Source organism: Dendrobium catenatum, unplaced genomic scaffold, assembly GCF_001605985.2.
Source record: "Dendrobium catenatum unplaced genomic scaffold, ASM160598v2 fragScaff_scaffold_670, whole genome shotgun sequence".
NCBI lineage: Eukaryota > Viridiplantae > Streptophyta > Magnoliopsida > Asparagales > Orchidaceae > Dendrobium > Dendrobium catenatum.
Genome location: NW_021319132.1, coordinates 972,183 through 991,927, shown reverse-complemented (window position 1 = coordinate 991,927; position 19,745 = coordinate 972,183). Strand labels below are relative to the sequence as shown.

Sequence of the window (19,745 nt, the reverse complement as noted above, 5' to 3'; positions counted from 1 at the left end):
TACTTATGCTATTAAAACCTCAATTTTTAGGCTTCGTTTGGGACGGTTTTTTTATTACTTTCTAAAACGGCGTTTTAGTACAAAAATAAAAAAAAAATTGTACTAAAACTCTATTTTAGAAAGCAATAAAAAAGCCGTCCCAAACGAAGCCTTAATCACATGTTTAAATATGTTTTATAAAACCTCAAACAGGATTTTAACAACCGTCTAAAAAGCAGTTCCTGCAACAGAAACTCTTAAAAAACAGCTAAAAAAACTGTAAGCCAAACAACAACAAATAAAAATGTGATAACTTATTCAAAAAAAAAAAAAGAGCTAAAATGTTGTCCCAAACAGCATAAGCAACCCATCAAACCTTCTAATAAAAATGGGATAGCTCAAATCAATAATGAACTTTAACATGCTTAGCTTTGGTCATTTCTATACAATTAGCATAAAGTCACTTTTATTCACTCTTCCTATATACAATAGTAGAACCGCTTAATACTTTACTGAAACCAATCTCTTTCATCTACTAAATCTTCAAGATCCAGCAGATCTCCAGTTATCCACCCATTCTGTTAACATTCTCACGTTGCTGCTGAGATCTTCAATGTGGTTGCTCGGCAAGGCAAGAACTACTTCCTCTGCATAGCTTGATCTTGCCTCTTCATGGAGCACCTGGAAGATCTCGCAGTCGATGTTGTTTGTGAGCTTTGGCCCCATATAACCCCTGCATGATTTTATTTGCAGCATGAGAAGATTAGAGAGACTCGTCTTAGATGGTTTGGTTGCATTAAACGGAGGTTTTTCGATGACCAGGTTAGGAAAGTTGAGGTATTAGATTTGACTTATGTTAAGAAAGGTAGAGGTAGACCTAAAAAGACTTGGTTATAAAATATTAGAAATGATATTTCTTTGTTAGATTTAAACGAGAATTTGACTTTTAAGATGACACAATGACGAAAAAGGATTCATGTAGCCAATCTCACGTAGTGGGACAAAGGCTTGATGTTGTTGTTGTTGTTGCTGCTGCATGAATTATCAAAGCTGTGCTGCTTTTAAATAAGTTCGAGAATTACTTAACACCAAACGGTTAGAAAATAATCTACTTAACGTTAGTTTGGAGCAGCTTTCACACCATTGATTTACAGGAAGCTACTACAATCTATCTGGCTATAGCTTTTTTACTGATCAAATATTTTTTTTAATAAGAAATAATTTTATACAAGCAGATCTACAAGTGTGGTAGCTATGTCAAAATTGTTATCTGACTTTTGTAAAAGGAAAAAAAAAATCGATAACAATTATAGCAGTTCCTCAAAAATTTGTTTTGTCACTATAAAATTTTGTTTGGGACAGTTTTCTTACTGCTTCTTAAAGCGACTTTCTAGTATAAAAATTTTATTTGTTGTACTATAAATCTGTTTTAAGAAGCAGTAAGACAGCCGTCTCAAACGAAGCCTAATTCTACATCTACTTTTACAAACATCTACAACCGACCCAAACATGCCTTGAAAATAGTCTTACCTGCTTGTCAAGCGATCATGCAGAATGGTAATATTAGTTTGCAGGACCACAACACGATCAAACCAGTTCTCTGGAAAGAAATCGCAGCCATGATAATCTACAATGTTTCCCCCAACTTCCATCATGTCTTCAAGCTCATCACATACCTACAAAGAAAAAAAAAAAGTTGGGGCATCAACGATCAAATAGATTTGAAAATTGGGCTGAGAGTGTAGGCAAAGAAATGGACAAGGCAATTTCCACATATTTAGGTTTTGTTTGGGACGGCTTTTTTGTTGTTTCTTAAAATAGCTTTTTAATAAAAAAATTTTAATTTTTGTACTAAAAAACTGTTTTAAGAAGCAACAAAAAAGCCGTCCCAAATGAAGCCTTAGGGGACATCCTAAAATGAATTGACAGTTTGGAGTACAAAATAAGGAAAGCTGAAATCCACTTGTATGTGTTATGTTACGACTTGCGAACATAGCAATAGCAATTCAGGAAATTTTGTATTTTCAGAAGAAGAAATGAAAACAAGCATACAGAACTTGTAATAAATGAATTTCTTTATACAGATGTATTAGTTGCTTGAGTTTGAAGTATCCATGAGAGGTGGAGGTTTTGTGTTTTATGAAAGCATGACAAACACGTTTCACATCACCATGACAAACACGTTTCACACCACTATGCATACATCAAAGTATATGCTAGTGCCCAGATTACAGAGCAGAAAAGAATATTTCAATCAGGCCCAAATAGATTTTTTTTTTTTGGGACTACTAATAGATTGAAACGTAATCTTCATGCACAATTTATAATTTTAAATGTAAAAGAATATAAGAAAGATGACTGCAAGGAATAGTAAAACATTAGCTAAAGCACTGCAGATATGTGTCAGATGTAGCAGAAGTGCATTAATCATATGTAGATTGTAGAAATAATTAATTGCATGGAACGTAATTTCTGCTAAAGCGATACGAGGGAGTAGATAAGTATAGAAAAATGATTTAGGAGAGGATACGCTTTTCAAAGAAAAAGTTACATCAACAACTCTAGTTGATGCAAGTTAGAAAATAGCCTTCAAAATGTTGATTTACAGCAATAATTTAGGGTTTTGGAAACTATGCATGCAATTGATACACAAACCAAAAAGAATGCATGTCAATGGAAAGATGCACTTCCTAAAATCATGACTGGAAAGTCGAATCAGAGTTGAGCATGTATACTTGTACATGTTCATGTATGTGTTTCAAGGGTACCTAGTAAGTTCCAGTAGGAGGATTCGTCCAAAACAGTCACATCCTCTGTACAAGGCACTGGCCAGCAGGAGCGAGACTCACCCAAATCAATTGGACCAGAATTCGGGCATGTGCATCAAAGAACTCGTGCGGATTCTCCCAAGGCTCAAGAGAGCACACGCCTAAATGGAGATCAGCCTCCTGAGGCCACTCACTATCATAAAAGCAGTCAAGCCACCACTGATATCCTCCAACCCAACTGAAAGAAATGCATAATTAGGGTTCATGACAATGATCACCTAAACTCAGGTAGTCCTCAACTCGTGATTTTCATCACCTCAAAAGTGTTGCCCATCACATCGATCCAAGGAATTGACTCGCCCATACAGACTCATCCTACATGATCCTTTCCAAAAATTCGCCAAGTGCACTCATCAATGAAGACACTAAAGGACCCTATCTAGGAGTAGGACTGATGAATATATAGAAGATACAAAGCCACATCAACACCTATAACATATGAGATGTGTCATGTATAATTTGTGATGGGTCATAATTAATAGTATACTCAATTATTTATTCTTTATTATGTGAGCCTTTTTTATGGCCCTCTATGCCCTATATATAAAGAGCGAAGAGATGCATTTTCCATCTTTTGACAAAATATACAAAGATTCTTTGATACTTTCTAGAATTTGGAGCATGCTTCACAACCTCGCTCTCTTCCACCCTCCATATTCATCGAAGTCTCATCATATTCTCTAGCTCTTTCCTTAAACTTTACTTATTAGTAAGGTTCCGTCTCATCCACGGATTGATTTGGATACAATATCCGGAAAGGAGAAGTAAGCGTGGATTGATACCACAGACAATAAGACAATCACATCATGAAGATTAGTCGAACCTAAAGTCATTAGTGAATATGAATGCCCCAAACGACACTAACCACTGTGATCTCAAGAAGATGAAGGAAAGGCTCACAAAAATGATTTAGGATGTACTTCAAGGATTACCAAGAAAAGCTCCAAGAGGGATCATACCAAAAGGATCATTTGACTCGAGTGTTCATTGAAGAATGATGAAAATCAAAGAACTCACCTCGACACCAATGTAAAACCAATTCACACCCAAACCAACAATGAAGAGTACTATCCTCCTCAACGAGTAAGGACGGAGCCCAAACTAACTGTTGTATTTTTTTAAGAGATCACAGAGATGAGGATGCATCCAAAGAGGAAGTACTGATTTGTCTAATCATGTTACCTACTTTGAGTCAATGATGTTGCTGCTTAACATTGACAACTCCTTGAAGTATCAATTATTCTTTAACACCTTTAAGGAGTCGGCACTCCGATGGTTCGCCCATCTAATCTTTATGCTTAATTACCTATTTTGCATAATTCAACATGATGTTTATAATCCAATTCGCTAACACTCATAGGCCCCTCAAAAGCTCACAAGCTCTCTTGAAGTTGCACCAAGAGCCAGCGAATCTTTAAGAAGCATCATTGTTCAATTCCAGAAGGACATGCTTGTAGTGAAGGATTTAGAGCTGACTATAGAAAAGGTTGTCCTAACAAAGGCTTGAGGGGAAGCCCACAAGGGCACTCGCCTCATCCGCCATGGCCTTCTTTGCTTGCGATCCTGTCATCCACTTCTTCCTGTAACATTTGCAAAGAGCCGCCCTCTCCAGTTGCTTAAAAATGGACATAAGAAGCTTGGTGGGGTCCATTTAAGCCTTCTTGAGCAAGTCAATTATCAATAAAAGATCAATGTCTTATAGCCGTATCCAACAAATTTATGAGGCTTGCCAAATGGGTGTCGTGTCTGATACTTGTCTAGCACTGCATACTTTTTTGAGAAGTTTTGGTGCATCATAGCGTGCTTGTAAGGTTAAGTGTCATTCACGAACATATTCGGATCCACCAAAGCATACTAATTTGTTGCAAATGGAAGTAAATTATATTGAATTGACTGAATCTCTTCCATAAATAACTATTTTCGATAGATATTTGGATCTTTCTTTATAATCATACTTAACTTTTAGACAAACTAAAATGCCTCTAGTAGCCTAACGTAGCAAATCTGCTCTAATTACATTCTCCATAGATACATCGAGCATGATTATTAAGGATGAATGAGTTAAATGACATGAGACTTTGAGTTTAGTCTAACATTGAATAGTTGAAAAATATGTTACTATATTTGGGCCAACTTTAGTCTAGGTTCATTCTCTTACTAATAAATTGTACCAGATTTGATGATTTGATTGGGATCAAGTGGTTTATGCATTTTTTGGCTTCCATGAGTCTTGGTTGGCATCAATAATGAAGAGCATGGTTCAAGAATGGTTAAATCTCACAATGCCTCCAAGTGGTTGAGTGTGCTTTTCATGAAAGATACTTAATGAGCTTTTGTTCGAGGGACAAGAACTACTCTCACATAAAGGGAGATTATCAAAGCACATCAGGATTTGTCAAATAGTTGAAAAATAGATCAATGCAAGAATAACAAGTGGTTTCCAACTTGCCATTCACCCATAGGCATAAAAGTTTTAGGGTACAAATAAGTTTAACCACTAATGTATTTGACCCAACATTAATCATCCTATGGTTCACTCCATCATTGAAAGCCTTTGACTTCCAATAATGCAAAAGATATCAATTGCAAGGACCTAATGGTGATGGGAGTGGAGGAGGAAGAGGAGAGGATGGTCAAGGAGGGGGAGAGGTCATGAAATGTATATAGAAGAAAAAAGTACACAAAAAAGATTCACAATTAGAAAAAAAAAATTAAAGAAGAAAAAATTGCCACCCATCTATAAAGCATAACAAGCAATTGTTCATCTCCATTACTTTATTTGTATGCTTAATTCCCTCTCTCATAGAAAGCCCCTAACAAATCAATTCACCACCTAAGTCCACATTCATCCATCTCTGCCACGCATTTGAAGCAGGATTTTAAGAGGTATTTCTTGGGCTAGCCCAAGGTGTGCCATGGGAAGGGTGGAGTAAACTTGCCTTGGGTGCATGGGGCATGTCTTTTGCGTCCAATCAGTGAGGCACATGCCTCGTGATATAAGTTAACATAAGTTAATTTAATAATTAAATTTTAATCTTTTAAAATAACATTCACATCACTTAAGTAAAAACTTAAGGTAGGATTATCTTCCTTCATCTAAGCTCAAACTAATTAATTTGAAGTATAATTAAAAATTAAAATTAACTTTTTGTTATTCCTTGTACATTATCCATACCACCCAAATCTTTCTTATTTCTATATCTAACCCCTAAGCAACAATAAAAACAAGCCTTTATCCCACTATGTCAGATCAACTATATGAATAATTTTTCTCTATTGTGTCTTATTTAGAGTCAATTTTTTATTTAAATTTAATAAAAAAATCATTTTTAATACTTGCTAAGCAAGTCATTTTAGGTCTATCTTACTTTTCTTAACATATGTTGCATCTACTACAACTACTCTCCTAACAGAATTACGTGACCAAACCATCTAAGACTGCACTCTCTAATCTTATCTGCCACTGAAGCTACTCCAACCTTTACACACATATACATGTTTCGCATTCTCTCTCCAAGTGTGAAGACACTCATCCACCTGAGTATCATCATCTCTATAACATTTATCTTAACTTTATGCTTCTATTTTAAATGGCTAATATTTTGGTCCATAAAGTATTGCATGTCTCACCATTATCTTATAAAATTCTCTTAAGTTTAAGGGATATTTTTCTATTAAAAAAAAAGGCTCGATGCATTGCTCTACTTCAACCATCCAACTTGAATTGTACTAATAATATCCCCATCTATTTCACAATCACTTTGAACAATAGACCTGAGATATCTAAAACATACACTCTTTTAAATGACTTGATCACCTAATGTCAAAATTCCACACCACTAGTTCTATTACTACTGAAATTACACTTAATGTATTCGGTTTTAGATCTACTCAGACAAAAACCTTTAAACACTACAGTTGACCTCCATAATTCAAACTTTTCATTTACTCCCTCTTTAGTCTTATCAATGAGAAGAATATCATCAAAGCATACACCAAGGTATATCCTCTTACAAATGTCTAGTAAGAACATCCATGACTAAAACAAAAGATATGGGCTTAAAGGAAAACCTTGATGAAATCCAACTAAAATAGGAAAATATTTGGTCAAACCACCAAAGAAAAAAAAAAAGAAAAAAAATACTATCTAAGGAACTCATGTATGTGTATAATATGGCATAATCATTGAGAATTTAATGAAAATAAAAAAAATATTAGCCGCAATTTTGTTTTGCTCTTTAAGATTATAGTGATATTATTATTAATAACAATTAATTGTTAATTTATAAATATACAATCTTTCGGTGTTATACAAGAAATTATCTCTTTATTTTTAAATGTGTAGTTAGTAAAATAAAAATCAAATTATGAATGTATTTGAAGATTAAACAAACAATTAAATAAGTAGGAATTTCTTTTAGAATTGAATTGGCATGCATCAACTTGAACTTAAATGTGATTTTAAGGGAGAAGACTTTGAGGATGATGAGCTTTAGGAATAAGAGCTTGAGGAGTGCATAATTAGTTGCCTTGTTTCATTTTGACATCTAATTTGATTTAAATTTATATATGACAATTGAGCTTTAGAGTTTGAATATGCATCATAAGATTATAGACTTTGGAATTTATTTTAATTTTTTATATTTAATCTTTCTCAATCATATTTTTTTATTTAAAATATATTATATAAATATTAAATTCATGGGACTTAGACTCCTTATCTGAAGGCTTATGCCCTATTCCATAATTAAGTAAAAAGCCTAACCTCATGCCTTCACTTTTCATAACATTAATTTAAATTAAAGAAAAACATTTTTTTTTGGAGTTCTTTTTCAGACCTTAGCTCTCCATTTATCAACAAATTTGAAGTATTATTGTGCCATTCACCGGTCGTAACTATTCATATGTTCCTTTCAATCTTCTATCATTGCCTTTTATAAATCATCTATCATACCAAGACTATAGGCTAAATCATATCAAACACTAACAAAATATGCACAGAAACAATCTTGTTTATCTTCTTTAATTCGCCACATTAAAAAAGGGAAGTATCTATTGCATTAGGCTGCCACCTATGGAATGCTTAATAAGGGATTGATGTATATGTAATTCAAAAAGATGCATTCATGCCATGATGGAGAAAACATAACCATTGTTTTAACCTACATAATTCACCAACCACAAGAGCACACCAAAAAACCCGTAACATAATCATCATTAATCTTATACTTAGTATGTGTGTTTAATTTTGTGAATCTTCATTCTTCAATTACTCAAGTCGAGTGTTGCATAAAGTGCTAACTTTATTTTGAGCAAATCTTTTAATAAGACTTGTAGCTTTTTTTTTTTGTAGTTTTGCGAAAACTGCTAGCTATGTTTCCCCTTTTGTTTATTAACATTCCTTCCTAATCCTTCCATAAATTATTAATAAAGTTTCTACTAAGAATGTACATTCCCTAAAACCTAGGTAAAGTTTAAACCATCCTCAATAGGCTTAGCTCCCACAATGTATCTAACTAAATTATTTTCCATATCGCTCCAAATTTTGACACATGTTCAACTTAACATTCTCATTTCTACGACATTTAACTTTACTATTGAAGATGTTTCATTACTTTCATTTTAATCTATATATTATAGCCAAATTAATCATAGATTTATAAAGTTATATTTACATTCTCTATTATATTCTCCTAGTAAAATATCTCATTAGGAACTTTTTTATTGAATACACCTTAACTCTAAAAGTTGTCCTCTTATAAATATCATTCTTCTATATAATAAAATGAAAATACTTATATTTATCAAACTTATGCATCAATTAATCTTCTCATAATATTGACTGACATTTATTAATTTTCCCATCTAAAAATTAGCTCATCAAACACTCAGATCCATGTTCTATTAATACTAAGCCCCCTATCTTATTCAAATTTTCTCCATTATTCCAATTATTTTCCATAATTAAAATCCTTTCTTGCTTTGATTGATCTTCCCATCAAGTTTACAACCTCCATAACGTTATACAGACCTTCACAATCTAATAAATCAGCTTTTAACGATGTAGACTCAATGCCACAACTAGCCTCCTCAATGATCAATCCTACAAATCTGCTATGTTTCTTCCAATTAAATGTAGGGGGATTTACATACATACCACTTTATTTCATGCTATTTATGAAAATCCATCTATTTTCCCAAAAAAACCTAATTACGATTGTCCATTGAGAAGATTTATCAATATAACTGCTTAAATAGTAGTCATCAATCACATCACATTAACCCAATTAAACATCTAACAGCTCACAGAAGGCGAAATAAGCAAAGAAATTGCAAGAAATTGCGCAGCTGATCAATGAATCATGTGCAGAACGTTGCAAACACGTGAATTTGATGTTTTGAATAACATCGAAGAAATAAAATTATCAAAGAAGATCTAAGGTTAGGATTAGAAGCGGACCAGCTCCTCGTTGATGATGAGGCACTCGAATTCTTCGTCCCACCCGTCGTAGAGATGCTTGGCCTTGACAAGCTTGCCTATGTCGATGTGGTGGAGATGCGAGGCGTCCGCGACCAGCGAGCACGTCGTCGTCTTCCCCGTACCTGGCGTACCAGTAACAAGAATGTTCGGTCTCTCCCTGCCGCCCCCGCCGTAATTGCTGGCAACACCGCTGCCATCACTTCCGCCACAGCTTCCGCCACCTTCCATCGAAGATCCGGTAGGTTAAGCGATGAGAGGAAGATGAAGAACCGCTACACGCAAAGCAGATCTCTTTTGTGCTCGGTTTGATGATAGGCAGAAGTATTAGATTCGTGCAGTGGACGAAAGAAGGATTGGATGGTCCTGCGGGCATACAGAGGGCTGCTGATTGTCCGCGGCATCAAGACGGGAGAAGAGATCAAAGACGCCACGCGGTTGAGGGGCCGGGATTCCACCGCCGCGTCCCGCGTTCGACGCTCACCTTAACTAAAAATTTAACATTTTTTTGGAAGCTATTCATAAATTAGTGTTCACTCAAAATTTCTTAAAAAATATATAATTTTAGGTGAACCTCCATTCATATTTTATTTATATCAAATTTAAAATTTGACGTTAAATATTAAAAAAAAAATCTTTTAGTTCGATAAAGAAAATAAAAGAGAGAATTACAAAAAATTTTAACTAAAAAATATTCTATTGATCCACCTAACCAAAATATAATGCAAATATTACATCAGCTAGTGGACCAATAGTTTGGAAAAGGTTTTTTTTTAGATAATAAATTTGAGTTACAAATATTTAATTTATTACTCATCATTGAAACATAAAAGAATTCATGTTATGATTATTCAACAAGTTTTACGCTTGTTGTCGACTATCTAACGCAACCCTTCACTTTTCTCATCCAGGACATAGAACCTGACAATGGTAGTGTTCACAAAGTTAAGTCTTGACCATTAAAAGAGAAACATAATAATAAGTTAAGTTTTGCATAGATGATGATGCTCAGGTGGATGAGTGGCTTTACCCTTAGAGATAGGATATGAACTAAGCATATACATGAAAATGTTGGAGTAGCTCCAGTGGAAGATAAGATTAGAGAGAGTCGCCTTAGATGGTTTGGTCACATTAAATGGAGGCCGTCCGTAAGGAAAGTTGATGTATTAGATTTGTCTTATGGTAAGATAGGTAGAGGTAGACCTAAAAAGACTTGGTTAGAAAATATTAGAAATGATATTTCTTTATTAGATTTAAATGAGAATTTGACTCTTAACAGTACACAATGGTGAAAAAGGATTCATGTAGCCGACCTATGTAGTGGGACAATGACTTGATGTTGTTGTTGTTGTAGTATTGAAAAAATTAAATAAAAAATGCTATTTTCAACTTAAATCAATATACCTTAAAGGAGAATTGATATGCATAACACCTATAACTATATTTTTTTTACATATTTAGCACCTATATTTTATTATTTACTTAACATAACATTTAAAGCTTAAAATAACAACAAAAATAATACCTGACCTAACTTCCATCAACCATGTTGCTCCTATCCTTGAATGTTGTCGCTCCCATCGTTGCCCTAAACAACTGAGAAGTGTAGAAGTCACGACCACTGTATGTATTTGCACCGATAATAAATATTAAAGTTTTAGGTGGTATGCAAGAAAATAGTAAATTTTAGTTTTTAAATATGAGAAAAATAATAATTTTAGGTGCTATGTATGTAAATACTCCTACTTTCAAAATAAACTCAAACCAACACATTTTTGCTGCCACTTTTATGTTAGCAATGAGGCTAAAATGTCTAAAGATAAAGTTTTAATACATGGTTGAGCTTAAATTTAATGGTACCCTCTTATTACACCCTTCATAGGAATATTTTTTGCAGTTTAATAAAAGCTACATCATTCAACTTAATTTTTTGAGAATGATTTGGTCACTTTAATATTATTTTTGTTAAATACTTAAAAAGTTATAATAATAGGGAAAATTTAATTTCTTAGAGTTATAAACTTTTACACAAACATTCTAACGCATATATACAATGTATGTGAAGATAGAGTGAAAAAGTTTAACATCTTTTCTTTGCATAACATCAAGCACAAACAAAGATAAAAGAAGGTTATAAGAGACATTACTATTTTTACATGAAAAAGCTAGGAAAAAAAAAAAAACCATAGTGGTAGGCCCAATTAAAATAATTTCATTCGTGTATGTCATTCATTACAATGACTTCAATTCCTGTAATTAGAGAAATCATTGATACTATAAGGTTGACAATGGGGGATGAAGTATATGATAAAAGTTGAAAGAGCCTAGATGGATTAGTGTTGTTTTCAATAGATTGGTTTTAGTCTATTCAGTCATTCGTCCATAAGGAAATGATACCATGGACAAAAAAAAAATAGTATAATCTTAGTGTTGACCTAAGTCAGAGTTGGTGTTGAAAGCATATATAATCCTTATTAGCAATGGTCTACATAAACATTATGAGTGATAATAAGTGATAAAGTTGAATAGGTTTCAACATTGGTTTTGACGACATGAATTATTATCCTTATAGGCAATAATATGCGTTGATGCAATGAATAAGTTTTATAGGTGATGGCATTATCAATAACATATATTGATTTTATTGGTGATAGTGTGTATCAATATAGTCGATGATGATAGACAATGAAGTTGGTGGGAGTCTACATTGGGGTCAACGATGTGCATTAGCCTTCTATGTGATGAGATGAATTGATTAATGAATATGGGAAGCACTTTGGAAGGATTAGACATTAAAATGCTTATTAATTTAGTTTATTATTTAAACAAAATGATATGAAGTTTTTAGTAGGAAGATAAGGAGATTGGAGGGGTATGATCAAAGGTATGTTAATACTAGTTCTATTTGGGCTAGTTTCAGCTAATTTTCAAGTTCAATTTAGGGAAAAGGCTTTGAGTGGGTAAATAGTTAGAAATGCTAATGGAGGATGAGAGAAGGATGTTAATTTATAATCTAAAATAAATGATAGAGTTTCGCAAGGTTAAAGGCCTTGTAGTGGTATGAGAATAAAACACAAACCAAAATAGCTCTCTCCAAAATTTTCTTATTATTCAAAAAATAAATTTGTTTATTACATGCCAACACTATTTATCAATGGCTACTATAATTTAAAAATAAAAGACAATTTTTGGCGAAATAGAGTAGGTGGCCATTAATGGAGGAAACTGTCCACCTTCTTTAATTCATCTTTCTCTATTAAATGACTAACACATACATGTTTCCTAAGAAAATTCAACCTTCTAGATGATGAATTTAAAATTTTAAATTATTTCTTCCTTTGTAGGCTCTGATAATGGGTCTTAATTGAGCTCTTGCTTTAGCACCTTCTTGGGCTCTTATTTGAGATATTGTAATTGGAACTTTAGCTTCATTTTTTAATCCAATTAATGTGCTACATCATCAATGTTATTAATAATGATGGGAAATAAATTCAACAAGTATTGGCATTTGTGTCAATGACGTGCATTGGCCTTTTTATGTGATTGTGTGTGTCAATATTGTTATCAATGAAGTTGGCAAGATATGGTAATTGAGAAAATGTAGTTGGGTGATAGTATATGGATGATGGTGGTTAGGAATTGTAATATGATGACGATGATTAAAAGATTATAGTCAGGTGATCGTGTTTAGAAGATCATAGTTGGGTGATGGTGGTTGGACAATAGCATTCAAATGATAATAGTTGTTGGTAGTAATCATTGAGTAGTTCTCCCTCCAACACTAAATATAAGTTCATCTTAAAGCTCCAATCTCCCTTTCATATGGAGATTAGGTGTCTCTATATAGTTTTTTAGTGGCATTTTGGTAAATTTAGCCTAAAAATCATAAATACTTAATCAGATTACTCATGTTGACTCTCGTGATTATAGATCAATCTCTTAACATTTAAGTGCCTTGGTGACCTTTGAATTAAGTGATATTGGGCTCATTAGATTTCTTTCATCAAGATGATCAATTTTTGCTATAATCATGCTAATCATTTGTTTCCTTAAATAATATTATGAAGTTTCCAAAAATGTTTCATGTGCTTGATTCAGACTAATTCAGAGTTGAATCATATTACTTTTAATATATTGGGTTTATTTTATCGAGAACTTTAATTTGAATTAAGGATGAAGATCAAAAAATACTTTTCTTAGAAGATGATATTCAACAAAGGTGGATGAGATAGTTTGCTAAGCTTTTTAATGAAGATTATGAAAATAAGATTGACTGTAGTGATCTTGGCACCCTAAATGAAAATAAAGATTTTTGTTTTCTTTGACGTATTAGTAAAATTGAAGTTAGAGAGGCCTTAAAGAAAATGAAGGGTGGAAAGCTGTTGGACCTGATGATATTCCAATAGAGGTGTGGAACTGCTTAGGAGATGAAGGAATTTCTTGGCTTGCTAAACTTTTTAATAATATTTTGAAGACTAAAAAGACGTCAGATGAGTGGAGAATGAGTGTGTTAATTCATATTTTTAAGAATAAATGTGATGCATAAGATTGTGCAAATTATAGAGGAATTAAGTTAATGTGTCACACTTTAAAACTATGCGAGCGAGTTATGGAGCATAGATTACGTCGGGATATTAATGTTTCTCAAAATCAATTTGGATTCATGCCGGGTAGGTCGACTATGGAAGCCATACATTTATTGTCGAATCTTTCTTTATTAGATTTAAACAAAAATTTGACTTTTAATAGGACACAATGGAGAGAAAGGATTCATGTAGCCGACCCCACGTTGTAGGATTAAAGCTTGATGTTGTTGTTGTTGTATAATCATAGTTCAAATAATCTTGAATTTATTTTAAAAAAATTCCAAAAATTATATTGAGATTCATTCTTAATTTGATGATTTTTTTTTTTAATTTAATTAGATGAATTATTTGGTGACATCATTTTGCCCCTACTTTCGAACATCAAAACCTTTTTCATGTAAAAATGCATACTTAAAAAATTATGATTCAAGATTATTATTTTCATAAAATTATAAGATGCAACTAATCTTCAGACATCAATGTGGACCTCTCTTTAGGGATTTGAACTAATTAAAATAACATAAATGACAATTTAATCATTCCATTCATGATGTTTGTGCATCGATCGGAATAAAAAGTACTAAGAAGCTATTTAGTTAGAAGTAAATGGGTGTAAAGTTAAAATGTCTATGGTTGGATGAACTAAATTGTATAAAAGAGTAATATTTGTTAAAAAAAGTAGAAAAAATAGCTTCCTAAAGATTTTTATGAGAAATAAATCTACTTAATGAGCTTACTAGTGAAATGAGTTTTATCCGTGATTACTTCAAGGAATAACTATCTTAACTATTGAGAGAGTTTATCTCCAAATGATTTATTGAAGGAAGAACTTTAGAAGGCCTCTACATTAGGCTACAATAGGTCTACTCATACTTTAAAATAAAGAAATGGATATCTCCACTATAGATATAAATATAGCCTTTCAAATATCTATGGAGGAATGAATCCTTTGACAAACAAGTTTATTGACAACATTCTTAATGTTTTTTAAAGCAATTTTTAGTACAAAAATTTCTTGAACTCAAATTTTTTGTACTAAAAAATTATTTTATAAAAACACTAATAAAGTTGTCCCAAATGCAGCCTCTATTAATAGAACAGACAAAATTTAGTTCTTGAAGATATATAGTTCCAAATTACCTTTATTATGATATTTTGTGCTTGTAATCCTTTTATTTTGTTCATGAAAATAGAAATAAATCATGAAAATTGAACAAATGCCATAGTACCATAACTAATTTTTGGTGTCACAATGCCACACCTTACGGTGGAGAACTTACTGAAATTCTATTAGAGAGCTTAATGCCGAAGTGCTATCTTATTAGCATTACAGTGCCAAATTGTGTTGCGCCACAGTGGAAGATAGTTGGACCGATAAACCGATGTGATGATTGGTGAACTGACGCTTTGATTTAGTAGTTCTGCAATGCCGCCAAGCCAGCATCATAATCTTCATTTTGTTAGTTTATAAAACTATAAATAGTAGCCATATAATTCTTGTAGAAGGGGGAAATTATGGAGTCATTTTGTGTGAGTGTCTGGGCTATCTTAGGGAGAGTGTAACTTATGTTCTTATATATGGAGTCTTGTATTGGAGTGGAGCAAAGTGAATAAGCTCCAAAGCGGTAGTAATTCTAATCCCGAGTCATTTCTAAACATTATTTTGATTTATTTATCTTATTATCTTATGTTTATCAGTTTGTAACTTATTAATCATTTAATGAAATAAATGTTTGTTGTTTTTGCTATGTGTAACATCATCTCCATATATAGCTAAACAAACTCTCTGAATATATAATGATTTGAAAGTCAGTTATTGCTTAGAGTGGATTTTATCTTTAATATATTCATGATATTTTTTATTTCTCCATGCTTCAATTGGTTTATGCATATGTTGTATATAAATTAAAAATCTAATGTGATTTAGGGCATCGATGAAGAAATAGAAGAATAATTAGAAAACTTTAAAAAATGTTAGATATGATCTGATGATTTTTATTAGAGCTTCTATTTTTTATTCTCAGGAATTACAACATAGAAAAATTTTTTATTAGAAAATTGAGTAGTGAGTATAAGCTAAAGCACAAAACTGTGCATTTGCATAAGCTAAATAATAGTTATAACAATGTCATGTTGTGTTTTTGGCGCTATTATTGAGGACACGACTAGAGAAATTATTATCCCTCTTTGTATTTTATATGTCACCTAAATCAAATATTAGTTTAATTTATATTTATATTTTTATTTTTAACTTGTTTTGATATCTATTTGGTTGTTATTGTTCAATATTTTACATTTTTTATTATGTTTCTTGCTGTTGCATGCATAGTGATAAACAATTAGCAAAATTATTGTTTGACATTAAAATTAAAAATACTTTAAGAAAAGTTAGAAAAAAAATTGAAAAAAAAATAAAAATATTTAAGCAAGTTTCTAAAAATGAGCAACCTAGATTGCTTAGGGAATACACCAACCCTATGGTTGAAGGTATTCAACAAAGTATAAACATACATAACAATCAAGCTAATAATTTTGAATTAACACATATCATTACTCAAATGATGCAAAACGCTCAATTTAGGGGGACACCTTTAGAAGACCTTAATTTACATATAACTAGTTTCTTTGAGATTTATGCATCCTTTAAATATAATGGTGTTAGTGATGATGTTGTTAGACTTAGGCTTTTTAATTTTATCATATGAATAAAGTTAAAATGTGGTTAAATGCATCATCCTTATGCTCAATAATAACTTGGAATGAACTTGCCCATAAATTCTTAGCCAAATACTTCCCACATTCTAAAATTGCTAAACTTAGAAATGACATCGCATCTTTTGCCTAGTAGACGTTGAATCTATTTATGAATCATGGAAAATATTTAAAGAATTGTTTAGGAAATATTCTTATCATGCCTTCCTGATTGATTAACCATTCAAACTTTTTAAAATGGCATTATAGATTCTCTTAAATCAATTATTTATGTTGTTGCTAGTGGTTCTCTAATGTCAAAGCCATTTGATAAGGCCTATGGATTGATTAAGGAGATAGCTAACAACAATTTTCAATAGGCATGTGAAAGAATTAATCATATAAGAGTGGATAACATTTATGAATTCAAATTCATAGCACTATTAACTACTCAAGCAGTTATCATTTGTACAAAATTAGATAACCTTGGGATTAATTCACCTCAGAATTCACATGTGATCTTAGAAGAAAATATTCATAGATCTTATAGTTATCAAAATATTTCTATTGTAGAATCAATTAATGCAATTAATAACAAAAAAAGTATGCTTTAATATTTATAATACTTGATGGAGAAATCACCCCAATTTTAGTGGAAATATTAACCAAAATAATAACACTAATTGAAACTCTAACCACAAATCAAATAAGGAATTAGAACCACCCTCCTCAAAATTTTGTTAACCCAAGGCTCAATTAATCCCATGGATTTAACTCAAATAAACAACCTAAGGATAAGCAACCTTCTTTAGAAGAATTAGTTTTGCAAATGGGTATGGAATTGCAAAGTCAAACTGCTACCATTAGAAATATAGAAATCATTTATGATAACTAGTTTGATCTTTAACCAATAGGCCCAAAGGAACTTTACCTATTAATACTAAAGAAAAAGGTAAAGAACCATGCAAAACTATTCAATTGAGGAGTGAAAAAGAGCTAGAAAATATTACTATGAATAGATCAATTTGAGGATGAGGCTATTGTAAAAGAACTAGTATATATGCTCAAACCTAAGGAACAACCATAACCTAATAAAGAAGTAAAAAACTTTGTTGGAGAGGCCACCACCATCATTTCCCCAAAGATTTTTCAGATAGAATTTGGATAAGCAATTCTTAATTTTTTTAGAAATCTTTTAAAAATTAACTATTAATATTCCATTTACAGAAGTCTTAGTATAGATGCCCACCTATGCTAAGTTCATGAAAGACATCTTCAGTATGAAGAGAAGATTAGGAAATTTCAAGATTGTAGCTTTGAATGAGGAATATAATGTAAGTCTACATAAGAAACTTTCTCAAAAGCTTAAGTACCCTAGTAGTTTTATCATTCCTATGGCTATCGGGGATAAATTTTATAGTATAGTGTAACATGATTCAAAAGACTTGATCTAGAAGAAGTCCAACTAACCACCATTTCCCTTTAATTAGTAGACTATTTATTTACCTGTCTTAAGGGGGTAATAGAGGATATGCTAGTTAAGATAAATAATTTTATCTTCTCCGTAGATTTCATTATATTAAATATGGAAGAAGATAGGACGATACTATTATTTTAGGTAGATCTTTCCTATATACTAGTAGGTTCATAATAAAGTGAAAAAGAGTGAACTAATAATGTCTTATGGAGATTCTTTTATGTGAGGATGACATTGGAGAGGGAGATAGAGATTCCATCCCAATAATTTGTGAAGCCCCTAGAATTTAATTTGATAGATTTGAAGTGCTTGATATATCATCCCTTTTATAAAATCCTAATATCAAATTTAGAAAGAATTGTCCATTTTAATCTATTAATTAATTAATTAGATCTTCTATAAATTAATCAACATAAATCAATCCAAAGGAAGCAACTAAATATTATATACATCAAAATATAAAACTATATTCTTCCCTCAAAATTCATATGCAATAGTAAAGAGTTCAATTGATGCATTCATTGCTCATTCTCTAAGCTCTTGACTATAAATGAATACACCTAAAGAAAATAAAAAAATAAAATAAAACATGATTCACTGATTTAACCTCACTCCACTAGATTTTGACTCCTTTAAAATATATAAAATCATAGAGTGAACTAACAACTCATCAAGTTACAAAAACCTATAGTTGAAATCAATGCAAAGCACTAGAAATATTATGCATATAACCATTCAGTTAATATAAGCATGAACATATAATTGTAAAAGCATGTAACAATCAATGAAATAGTAATAGGTCATATGATCAATAAATATCGGTACAACTGTATATCTTAAGAGCAATGATCAGTAATCAATAACAATACATAAAGGGTTCGTAAACTCTATCATTTCTATACACATTAATTATAAAATAGTTTCTATCTCAGTTTAGAAAATTTGTATACCTATCATATTCATATGTATGTCATATAGTGTCTATATTATATAAGTATATCATGAAAATTATGCATATGCAAGCATTATAAGCAAGATAAGACATCCAGGTATCTGTGATTTTTTCCTATATCCAGTCTCATAGGCTAACCCTACAAGAATTTGTTTTAATCATATTAGTCTTATTTCCAAGAATCAATCATACCATAAGTGACTTTCATATCAGAAGTTGTCACTTCTTGTCCATTAGTGTATCATAGCATATCAATCTGTATCCTTATGCCTCTTTTTTTCATATAATTTTGGATTACATCTTAAATCTCATTTTAATGAAAAGCCCTTCAACCCATCCTCCTATACAGGGTAACATATTTCCAACCAACCTAAATTGGTAAATTATTTATGGCTATCCTTTCTTATATACACATTTCACTACAAAATATAGCATAATAAATAAGTGATATTATAATCAATATTTAACTCGTAGCATCAATCTAGTGCATATAAAATGCACATATGAATCATTACTAGTGGCATTCATAATAAAAATAAATATAGCCATTTTCACGTGTATATAACCATAACAAATGAATTATAGTAAATATGCATGGTGTACACTAGTATTATGATATTTTGAAAGTTATTTATTGAATTTTTATTTTTATCTCAATTTCTCAAATTAGAATATTTCTCCTAAAATTTAAAAATACCTAATAAAAATTTAATATATTTATGTCTATATATATATATATATATATATATATATA

The 19,745-nt window shown here is 31.6% G+C and overlaps 1 protein-coding gene and 1 non-coding gene across 2 annotated transcripts; both read right to left on the bottom strand.

Moving 5' to 3' along the window:
* Positions 1-373: 373 nt before the first annotated feature.
* LOC110098832 (adenylate kinase isoenzyme 6 homolog) lies at positions 374-9,805 on the bottom strand. Its single transcript, XM_020825767.2, has 3 exons — positions 9,268-9,805; positions 1,510-1,655; positions 374-712 (listed from the first exon to the last, which is right to left on the bottom strand). Exons 1-3 carry the CDS (start codon positions 9,514-9,516, stop codon positions 523-525), a joined length of 585 nt encoding a protein of 194 aa, XP_020681426.1. The 5' UTR covers positions 9,517-9,805; the 3' UTR covers positions 374-522.
* A 6,878-nt stretch (positions 9,806-16,683) lies between these two features.
* On the bottom strand, positions 16,684-16,789 carry LOC114579867. The gene has a single exon (XR_003701093.1). It is a non-coding gene; the product is annotated as a small nucleolar RNA R71 (small nucleolar RNA).
* Positions 16,790-19,745: the final 2,956 nt, after the last annotated feature.

Excerpts from the sequence above, each read along its gene's own strand:
- LOC110098832 (XM_020825767.2), bottom strand. The coding sequence starts at position 9,516 with ATGGAAGGTGGCGGAAGCTGTGGCGGAAGTGATGGCAGCGGTGTTGCC. Across the intron at positions 1,656-9,267 it reads TCATCATCAACGAGGAGCTG|GTATGTGATGAGCTTGAAGA; the intron begins GTCCGCTTCTAA and ends TTTTCTTTGTAG. Across the intron at positions 713-1,509 it reads CATGATCGCTTGACAAGCAG|GGGTTATATGGGGCCAAAGC; the intron begins GTAAGACTATTT and ends AAAATCATGCAG.